General features: G+C 35.1%; 1 protein-coding gene and 2 long non-coding RNA genes across 4 annotated transcripts; 1 reads left to right on the top strand and 2 right to left on the bottom strand.

The window, feature by feature from the left end:
• On the bottom strand, positions 1 to 1,569 carry LOC115973122. 2 transcript variants are annotated; one of them, XR_004087611.1, is made up of 3 exons: positions 1,487 to 1,569; positions 1,284 to 1,409; positions 1 to 1,168 (listed from the first exon to the last, which is right to left on the bottom strand). It is a non-coding gene; the product is annotated as an uncharacterized LOC115973122 (long non-coding RNA). The 2 variants fall into 2 exon arrangements; XR_004087612.1 differs by having other exon boundaries at positions 1 to 1,165.
• LOC115973121 (cytokinin dehydrogenase 6-like) lies at positions 1,162 to 3,640 on the top strand. Its single transcript, XM_031093360.1, has 5 exons — positions 1,162 to 1,803; positions 2,089 to 2,216; positions 2,317 to 2,577; positions 2,706 to 2,968; positions 3,053 to 3,640. Exons 1-5 carry the CDS (start codon positions 1,185 to 1,187, stop codon positions 3,372 to 3,374), a joined length of 1,593 nt encoding a protein of 530 aa, XP_030949220.1. The 5' UTR covers positions 1,162 to 1,184; the 3' UTR covers positions 3,375 to 3,640.
• LOC115973123 lies at positions 2,536 to 10,684 on the bottom strand. Its single transcript, XR_004087613.1, has 3 exons — positions 10,423 to 10,684; positions 5,914 to 5,995; positions 2,536 to 2,614 (listed from the first exon to the last, which is right to left on the bottom strand). It is a non-coding gene; the product is annotated as an uncharacterized LOC115973123 (long non-coding RNA).
• Positions 10,685 to 10,981: the final 297 nt, after the last annotated feature.

Genomic DNA, 10,981 nt, shown 5'->3' with positions numbered 1-10,981 from the left:
TACAGTGCCAAGTGATTTATACTATCTTGAGGACCACATGCAAAAACTACACAGGACATTGTTCTACTTTCAAGAACACAAGAATTATACAAGCATTGATGCCTATTGCCTACCATTGGAGGTGACAGATTAATATAGCCATAAAAAGAGATATGGGGGAGATGCTTCCCTTTGGATTTGCAGATTTCCCATTGGGTGCTCTTAGACAACTTGCAACAAAAAGTGGGAAAGTAAAATATGCACTAAAGTAAATTTAATTGCATACAAAACATATAAACAAAGAGAATCCTTCAAGCTTGTCCGATTGATGGGAACCAAGGCATCAAAACAATACCAGCAAATAGGCAAACGAGAAATCTTTCAGTGCTTCCTCTATGCTATCATCCCCATGTTCAATCTCTCCACCTTAGCCCATCACAGTGGCCCCAAAAGGTCCCCAACATAACCAATCGTCTTCCTTCCCCCCACAAGCACACATCCATTTGAATGTTCACGTGCCCTGTGGACCCTTAATACCCCACTGGTCCATCTCTATACCTCTGAAATGAATCAAGGCTAGCCCCAGCTAGTCTCTCTCATCTGATCTGAAAGAAGATATGCGACGTTAAAATTCCGACAACAATAGATTCAGGAAGAACATACTCATCATTTATATGAGTAAGACACGGATATGGTGTGTACGTTCATTATAGGCAGGAAAATACGCCTTATGGCAAAGGGGCTACTTTTTTCTAAATAAGGGAAAAATATCCTTAATTTGGTTTAAGAAAAACAAAATATATATGTTTTGAGACGTGTTGTCCTTGATGGTAAAGGTGGGGTTATGTTTGCAACTGTTAGAAAAAGTGCAAAGATTCGTGCAATCTTTCTTTCTTGTAACTTTCCTCTCCAATTTGGCATATGTGTGATGGCTTCTCTTATAAAGAAAACAGCTTTGAAGGGAGAACTAAAAGAAAATCCTAAAACTCTTCCACCCAAGTAGGCAGTCTTCATACGGATTCTAACAACTGAAGATAGGTTGACTTATTAGCCACCCAAACCTTCCCCTATAAATTCTCTCCTTAACCCTTCACTTCCTTGGCTCTTCCAAACCTCTCCTTTGCTTTTGCTCACAAAGAAACAAAAGCTATAGCATTAAAACTCCTTCCACCTTTGCCTCCCCTCTCTTCTGACAAAAAAAAAAAATGAGATACCCACAAGTTAGCTTTGTTAGACAAAACAACATTTTTTTCATAAGAGTCTTCATGATCCTATTCTTAAGCTGCATAGCTTTTAGAAATAACCTTTGTCTTTCAAGCATCCCTTCTACATTAAAATCACTTCCCCTTGATGGTCATTTCACCTTTGATGAAGTTCACTTTGCGGCCAAAGATTTTGGTAACAGGTACCAATTCCTCCCTGCAGCAATACTGCATCCAAAGTCAGTTTCTGATATTGCCAATACTATAAAGCATATTTGGCAGATGGGTTCTCATTCAGAGCTCACAGTTGCAGCTAGAGGCCATGGTCACGCACTCCAGGGCCAGTCCCAAGCACACCGTGGAGTTGTGATCAGTATGGAGTCTCTCCAAGGCCCAGAAATGCAGGTTTACACTGGAAATTCTCCATATGTGGATGTCTCTGGTGGCGAATTATGGATAAATATCCTGCATGAAAGCCTGAAATATGGGTTAACACCAAAATCATGGACAGACTACCTACATCTAACTGTTGGCGGTACCCTGTCTAATGCAGGGGTCAGTGGTCAGGCATTTCAGCATGGCCCCCAGATCAGTAATGTCAACCAGCTGGAGGTTGTAACAGGTTCGAAAAAAAATATTTTAAAAATCATTTGATAATAGATTAACCATGTCATAAAAGAATATACCAGGGTCAAAGGACAAAATGAGAAATGGGAAATTATAATAACACTAACTTTAGCTTTATTTGTTTGGTTTAAATATCATATGATACTGAAAGTGTAGGTTGACCAGGTTACTTCACTTGACCAGATTTTTATGAAGAAACTTAGCCATCACTCACGAATAAAAAAGTTTATCATTAGCATAGTATAGATTCTTACTGAAAGTTGGACCCAAATATGTGCAGGAAAAGGTGACGTTGTAACTTGTTCAGAGAAGCATAACAGTGACCTCTTTCACAGTGTTCTTGGAGGACTTGGCCAGTTTGGCATTATAACCCGAGCAAGAATATCACTGGAGCCAGCACCGGATATGGTAAAAACCAAAATCATTTAAGCTAAAGACAAAATCATTTAAACAATGTCTCAGGTACATCAAAGAATATCGTCATGACACAATTCTACATTTTGAACAGGTAAAATGGATAAGAGTGCTATACTCGGATTTCGCCACATTTGCCCGAGACCAGGAGCATCTAATATCTTTGAGGAGGACGTTTGATTACATTGAAGGTTTTGTGATAATAAACAGGACTGGTCTGCTGAATAACTGGAGGTCATCCTTTAATCCACAAGACCCAATTCAAGCCAGCCATTTCAAGTCAGATGGAAGGACTCTCTTCTGCCTGGAATTGGCCAAATACTTCAACCAAGACAAGAGTGATGTAGTACATCAGGTGAGGCATGTAATGGCCCACCATCAGGGTAGATTTCCTAAGTAATAGAATAACGAACTAATAAATTATCAACAAATATATATTTATTTATATAAATGCTCTGACATCTATTTGTTTTAATTATGCAGGAAATTGAACACTTGTTGTCTCAATTAGGCTATATTACATCAACACTTTTCCTATCAGAAGTTACGTACGTCGAATTCCTGGACAGGGTTCATGTGTCTGAGGTCAAATTAAGGTCAAAAGGCTTGTGGGAAGTTCCACATCCATGGCTCAATCTTTTCATCCCTAGAAGCAAAATAAATAATTTTGCTGATGAAGTCTTTGGAAATATCCTTACAGAAACAAGCAACGGTCCTGTCCTAATCTATCCAGTGAACAAATCAAAGTAACTTTCACAACACAAGCCGTTCACCTTGTAGATTCTTATGTATTTTTGCTAAGTGAGTAACTTATTTATTTCTGATTTCAGGTGGGATAACAGAACTTCAGCCATTACACCAGAGGAAGATACTTTCTATCTAGTTGCATTCCTGACCTCTGCAGTTCCCTCTTCAACAGGAACTGATGGATTAGAACATATATTAACTCAGAACAAAAGAATTCTAGAATACTGTGAAAAGGCTCACCTAGGGGTCAAGCAATATTTGCCCCACTACACTACACAGGAAGAGTGGCAGGCCCACTTTGGCCCACGATGGGAAATTTTTGTACAGAGAAAATCTGCTTATGACCCATTGGCAGTACTTGCTCCTGGCCAAAGAATTTTTAAAAAAGCAATACCCTTCTCATGACAGTGGCCTCACAATATGATTACTATTTTTTTTAAGAGGCCCTTACAACATGTGGGAAAATGCCTCAGCCACAAAAGCAATATCTTGATAATAGAGATATTCATGTGCCTTTTTCACATATTGAAAGTGTAACATGGAGGGACGCTGTAGGGGCTAGTAGAAAAGTTTTCAACAGTCAGATATTTCTACATGAATTATTAGCGAGCATTGTGAAAGGAAATGGACATCACTAGTCATATAAAGAATGTATATATCAATTTTGTAAACTCCAATTGCTTTCTCTGAGAAACACAGTCCCAAAAGACCAGAAATTTTTTTTTTTTTTTTTTTTTCCTGCACAGAGATGACATACTCAAAACAAATGTAGGACTAGCTCATGCTACACCAACATAAATTCAAGAGCAACACAAAAAGAAAGAAATTAAGGTCACAATTAAAAATGGGCTTACCCCAACCTCAACAAGGAATTATCACTTGATGCAATTAATGAAATTCAACATGAGGTTAATGTAACTGTGGATAATACCATTATAAAATAATTCAGTCACAATTTAAGTAAACAACAGGTGGAAATTAGTATTTTCACTTCACCTTTTGGTTAACCTAAGCAGCACAATATGTACCATACTGGGGCAAAAAATCACTGGCAACTCCAACAGTTCAAAAGGGAATGAAAATCAACAGAGGCCTCCAATATTAACTTCTTCTGAAGTGATCACACACAAGGTGAAATAACATTATATAGATTTGCACTTAAGCTATCTTCCATTTTATTGTCTACAGCATATTAAGCACAATAGCCAAGGGACAAGTCTTGTGTGTACTTGGGTTAAATCTCCTTGGCCTAATTAAAAATCCTTTTTTTAATTAAGTATATGCTTCATTGAAAATTAAAAGAAAAAATACAATAAAACCCAAGTGCACAGGCAGTGTACTAATGATACATCAAAGTTTCAATCACATAATTAAAAATCATATCAAAAAGACAGATTTCATTTATTATATCAGTGTTTTTAGACCCAAGTAATTATGCATGCTATTCATTTTTATCAGGTGCAAGTAAAGGCCAAAATTCAATTTGAAGTAGGAATCTTAACATAAGCATTTAGAGAGTAAATAGTTTATGAAAATTTTGAATATATCCTTCTGGAGGGTAATGAGATTATATAAAAATAGGTTTTATGTGATTATTAAGCTATTAGAGTTATCTGTTACTCTACTTTGCAGAACTTTGTAACAAAAATTAGAAAAACGTTCATTAAACAAAAAAGAAAAAAAGGAATTGTGAAGGTTGACATTTGGACTAATCAAGTATAACGATAATTTAAAAAAAATAAATAAATAAAAGATTATAAAAAATATATATTAAAGGCGATGAAATATTTATAATTAGTGAAATACATCTAATTAAAACAGAATTTATTGTTTTTTGCTACGTAAATAGTGGGGGAGGGGGGAAGGTGGGGTGAACCCCAAACAATGGGCACCACATAGGGTGCCAGTAGCATTGAGCTATCACTCGAATCATCTAGTTAAAACAGAATTGAAGCAACTTCATGTACATTTTCTCTTTTTTTGTTTAATTTTTAATTTTTAATTTTTTTTTTTAAATAGTGCAATTCATCTAGCTAAAATGGAACTGATGCAACCTCATTTTCTTTTTGTTTTCTTTTCATTATTTATTCCTTTCATTCATTTGTAAAAGTTGCAACTTGCAAGATAAGCAGTCTATTGGGACCTAACAAGGATCTCAGACTAATACCAATATATTTGATTTTGAGTCTTTTAGGAATGAGTAGGTCTGTTGTGTTTCACTGGTCGTGCTAATAAAAAAATTTCCATGATTTTCTTATCATTGCCTTTTCAAGTAACAGATCATAATTCATAAGTGGAATGAATCTTTCCATTTTTATCAAACTTAAAGTCAAAAAAGGAAAAAAAATCAATTAAGAAGTATGAGAAAGGAGCATATTTTTCTGTTGAAGAGATTGGCATCTCTGTGTCAGATCTGTTGGAGAAAATGTTAATAATTCACACAGTGCATGATCCTTTTCTATCACTGTACTGTTCTTTCGGTGTAAAGTTATGTGACGCATTGCAACCTTCAGAATTTCCAGAATGCACTGTTTTGGATACTTGCCCCTGTTTTTGAAAAGCTCAAACTACCAGTGACACTTGGAAAACTAAACTTAACACGTCTTAAAGCAGAGCACCAGTTATCCACTGAACACTAATAACCTTTGGTTGGCTATATTTACAAGAAAAGGGCCTACCTTATGTGCGGTAATGACAGTTGTTGAATAAAAGAAACATTTAAGTGGTTATGAATGCAATCCAGTTGCTAAATTAAAGAAAGATTCATGTTGCCAACAATATTCTTTTATGATATAAGTACCACTTGCTCAATGAAATTAAATAGGACTACGGAGTTCTCATTCTAAGGGAAGGATTCATCCATCAATACAAACATTGAATTGGCAACATTTTTGTATGTAAACACCAGAATCTTGGGCTAAAAATAACCAAGAACTGCACTTACCTTAGAAAGCATACAGTGTCTTGCGTAAAAAACATTGCTAATTTTCTGATCAATGTTGGTTCTCTGGTGACAATTACAAAGCCTGTTAGACATCAGACACCAAAAGAAAGGTCAATTTCTGTCAGTTGTCAAAAGAACCTTAAATTTAAACATTTAATCAATTCCAGATCGACTAAAATAGCACTCATAGCTAGGAAATAATTATTGATGTTGCGAATCTACATGGCAAAAGCAGCTCTAATTCTCACAACTCCTGTCGGCACCCTCAATGGGGTCAAGTAGCAAAAAATACCTCATGACTTGCATCACAATCCAGAGGTCAATGGAGTATGAATGGCTAGTGTGCTGAGCATAACATGTTCAAGTTGCCTACACCAAGTTGTATGTAGTCCAGATTCCTATGATAGTTGGATGATACCTCAACTACTCATTCTAACTTAAAGTTATCAATATGCGTAGCTTAGTCTCATGAATTTGTAATAGGAAATCCATAGAATGCCTTAACATATCCACTCTATCAAGAAAGAATTAATATTATATCAATATACACCCTTAAGATTTAGGCATCCAAATGAAATTTAATTGTTATTCACACTTCTCTTTAAAGAGGAAGTCAAGGGTGAAAATCTCAAATATTATAACTAATTACAGCAAGATTTACCAGTATACTAGTTACATTCTAAGAAGATAATCAGAACAGCCCCCACACCCTCAAATCCTATACACCTTGTAGCACATACAGTTAAGTGGGAGATCCCTAAAGATGTAATAAACTTAATAGCTTGTTGGCAAGGCCGATTTGGTCGACATCGCAACATTGATATTTGGAAGGCAATCCCTCATTGCTTAATGCGGTGCATTTGTCTAGAAAGGAAATTTAGAAGCTTTGAGAGGTGTGAAGCGACCACTTTAGATTTGAGATTGGTGTTTTGAGGAACCACAATTGAATGGATGACCAATGACAGCGGCAGGATTATTTTCATTTTCCAACTTATTAGATTTTATTGATCATTGAACCTTTAGAGTTACCTATTGTATACTTCCTGTGTACTTGGGCTACATATGTCTATTTCTTAATAAAACTTATCACTTGAGTTTTCAAAAAGGCTTGTGCTAGGCACTCATGTTTTTTGGTTTCCCTAAAATCGAATATTTTTAAGTTGGTAAAGACCCACCCCTTGTTTCAGTCAGAATGAGTCCCCGTGACCCCGGGACATTGGCTTCTGCCAACAGTGGACTATTAAGGATCGCATCCCATGCATATTCTACATTATAGCCTGCAACTAATTCAGCTTCCGCTTCTGGGAGATTAAACGGAGCTTGATTAGTTATCAAAAATAAAAACTCCTCCAATGATTTTAACCACAGAGGGGAAGTTTCTTACAGCCTACCGTCTTTCCTAGTCATTTTCTTTTCTCACTGATAATAAATAATAGTTTGCAAAAACATTCAACGTGTTTGTTTATAAACTTTGTTCCATATTCCACCCAATAAGGTCTTCTTTCCTTTTTCTTTTTTTTAAGGACACACCAACTCGAAGCATTTCAATCAAAATCATTCCATTATTTTATAACATATAAATAAAACAAGTGTTTCTATAAAATAGCTACCAACTGACTCTTTCTCCTCACATGGTGATGGTTTAAATACATCAACAAATGGAAAGAATTAACAGAGAAATTAATATCAACAGAACATTTTAACATAGGAATGCTATTCTGTAGAGATAAATTGATAGATGCTACTGATTCTGTATATATTTTTATTAGATTGCCTTGATAACACCAACGGTTTAGGCTATGTTCGCACATTTTTCTTCAAAGGAGAAATACATCTTCTACACTGTTCTGCAGTGCTCTTATTGCAGTGTTAAATGAAGAAAAGTATGGTATATGTTTGAAGTTTTCTGTAAAAAAAATTAAAACTGAAATTTCTTGAAAAAATAACATATGAAATTAGAGAGTATCACAAACTATTAATGTTATAGTTGGCAAAAAAGCAATTAGTGCTATGCTTAATGATTAGTGCCATACAAGGAAACAAATCTTCATAATGTCACTCAGTCACAAGAGAATTACGAACGCTTTATGTAAGTGTACAATATTCTAGGCCAATACCAAATGCCATTTCAGAAACAATACAATTAGATTTTGTTAGATACAGGACCCGACCTACGACCCATGGATTGTCCACATGGATTAGTATACTAAGAAAAGTTTGAATTTAAACTAAGGATGACTTGATAAGCAATGTCAAGTCATGGATGAGACGATTATGTAGATAACTCCCCACTAAGTTAAAACTCCTCTTAACAAGAGAAATCAATGAGTGCACAGAAAATCTTATGTAAAGCTTCTAAGAGAAATCAATGAGTGCTCCAAAAAAATACTCCTCTCTCTAGTGCCATCTCTTCAGAATCAGCATCAACAGTACCCTAGAACTTGGAGTTTGGAATTTATTGGAGAGACCCCGGTAGCCTCTCTAGAGGCTCGTAAGACAAGCTAAAGGTCCAGTTTGTGGTTAATTAGTTTGTGCAAGGCATACGAAATCTAACCTACTTTTTTTTAACGGATCTAAACTAAACTTGGCTGCAAGTGCACTCAAACTGGATTTTTACATTCTACAGACATTCAGAAAATGCCTTATTAACAATAAAGATTTTCTCACAGAAGAATGAAAGTAAAGAAAATTGGGGGAAGCAGTTATTGTGATAATATGTAAGTATGTGTAAATACATGCAAGCATAATAACCAAATTCAAGTTGCAAGAGCACTATATTCTAGGCAGGCAAATCATTCCATTTAGGCTGAAAGTTGCCCATTTCCCTAGATTTCATTGATCTAATTTTAGAACAAATTCATGTATCCTAAACCAATTAGCTTTAGCTCAAATATTACCTCCTCCCAGGAAAAACTGGGAGGATGGCATGACTGTAGGTTCATGACCCACAGGATGCTGTGACTTACAAAAAAAAAAAAAAAAAAAAAAAAAAAAAAAAAAAAAAAAAAAAAAAAAAAATTTTAAGAACAGATTGATGTTTCCTATGTTTATATTTAACATGATGCTTGGAAAGACCTTCTCACAACCCTGATTAAAAGACAACTTGGGGTTATTCAGCCCAAACATCTACCCCACCACCGGCCAATTCTGTTTTAGGTAAAAGTAAAACTGAAAAATAATATAGCCAGTATTCTAACTTAGCTAGTCTGGAAAATTGTGAACTCTAGCAAGGATGTATAATGTGCATCTATATAGTGTTTAGGAATGAATAAATTTGCAAGAGGAAAAGACATAAATGGGGAAAAGAAATTTTTTTGCTCTTGTAACTATTAGTAATGGCTCAAAACAATCAGATATTTGTGCTCTAGTTTCTCAAAAACAAAATAATAAAGATATATAACTCTATATATTCAAATTCATTTGTAGTTAGCAATATAAAAGCTTTTTTTTTATTTTTTATTTTTATTGGTGAGTTTACAAATGCACCTAGTAGTGGGTTTGAACCAGCAATCTTACCCTCCACCCTTTCTTATAAGCATTGTAGAATAATTATAAACATTGCTTTCAGTGCACAGTATCAATGCACCTAAGCCAATTCAGCACTTCACTACTTGGTTGACAACCAGCTAGGTGGACCAGAATGCTTAGGTTGACCATTTTATCCCAATGAGTTCCACAACAAAGCTATTGCACTGAAGAAACATTATCAATTCCAAGAGAGTAGTATATATCATACCTACATCTTAAATATGAAAAATAACCTTTTGTATCCCACTCAATGATTTCCCTTCACTGCTTTCTTGGACCAACAAACCATGTCTTTTCATTCAAAATTGCTTCTCCACAAACACCATGGTGGAACTGGAATACCACTTCACCTCTAGGAAAGTACAACCAATCAGTGCACTCCATCATACTCCCAACTAAAGCCAATGAGCACTACAGTTCAAATGCCACTTCCTCCTCCCACAAAAATCCGTGAATAGTGAGGTCGTGGTTCAAAAAAGAAATCATACTCCAACTAAAGATTCAAAACACCACCCTTTCTACTTTTAGAAACTCCATGGTTAACATTGTCCTAGTGAGATAAAGATAATTTTCTCCTCAGATCCAAAAACACTCCATGATTCTCATCACCTATGTAACAAAAACTGATATTTACCAATTCATACCAATGGGTTCCACTCAAACAGTACAATATATAGAAGTGGAATGCAGATAATGCTAATGCTCCAAAAATAGGGGTGCCCACAAAATAAAATCTATTCATTCTATATTTCTTAAAGGAATTGAGACATTATTAACAACCAAACACTGCTTAAAAAAATAAATTCATTGTAGCACCAGTTACATCCAAACTTTCCATGTAATAGCTCTCATCCAACATTGACCCAAATAGATTTCCTTTGTTTTTTGCATGAATCAAATTTTTATTAACACAAAACTAGCAGCTATATACATATTGACCCCCAAGAAACAGAGTGAGAGCAAGAGCATGAGATGTTGTACCTGGAGAACAAAAGGTCCAATTTTGAAGAAAACCCCTCCTTTCAAAACATCTAATGAATCAAACACTTCCACAAAGGTTGTGTTTTTCTTTTTTTTCTTTTTTTGGCTGTGAATGTACATTCTGGTTTTGATGCAGTTTGAAAAGCAAGTGAGACAAGAAAGCAAGTGAGACAAGTGAAGTGTACCCATTTGAGGTGTTGGAATATGCAATGTGAAACAAAGAAGTTTGAGCGAAATTATTGCAGAAGAAGAAGCCCCAGCGGGCCAGATGGTACTCTGTGTAGACTGACTGTACTTTGTAAAGTACAAGACTTTTGAGGAAGAGATTTTGGGCCTGCAAGATTTTGGGCTGTCTGCAATTATTATCTCAAACATTCTTTTTGTCTTCAAAAACAATTTTTTTTTTTTTTTTAGAATCAAAATCAAAAACAAAAGTACAAAACCATTACAAATATTTTATTTGTCTTATACTCTGAAAATAATTTTTAAAAAGACAATAAAAACATGTCTAATTCTTTATAGAATATTCTTAATTGTGAAGTTTTCTTCATGAAAACTT

This window comes from Quercus lobata, unplaced genomic scaffold (assembly GCF_001633185.2).
Source record: "Quercus lobata isolate SW786 unplaced genomic scaffold, ValleyOak3.0 Primary Assembly Scq3eQI_2000, whole genome shotgun sequence".
In the NCBI taxonomy this organism is placed as follows: Eukaryota; Viridiplantae; Streptophyta; class Magnoliopsida; order Fagales; family Fagaceae; genus Quercus; species Quercus lobata.
This window is presented reverse-complemented; position numbering and strand designations above follow the sequence as displayed.

What these genes read in the sequence shown, in the direction of transcription:
- LOC115973121 (XM_031093360.1), top strand. Translation starts at nt 1,185, where the DNA reads ATGAGATACCCACAAGTTAGCTTTGTTAGACAAAACAACATTTTTTTC. An exon ending in TGGAGCCAGCACCGGATATG is followed by an intron (nt 2,217 to 2,316) that starts GTAAAAACCAAA and finishes CATTTTGAACAG; the next exon opens with GTAAAATGGATAAGAGTGCT. An exon ending in AGAGTGATGTAGTACATCAG is followed by an intron (nt 2,578 to 2,705) that starts GTGAGGCATGTA and finishes TTAATTATGCAG; the next exon opens with GAAATTGAACACTTGTTGTC.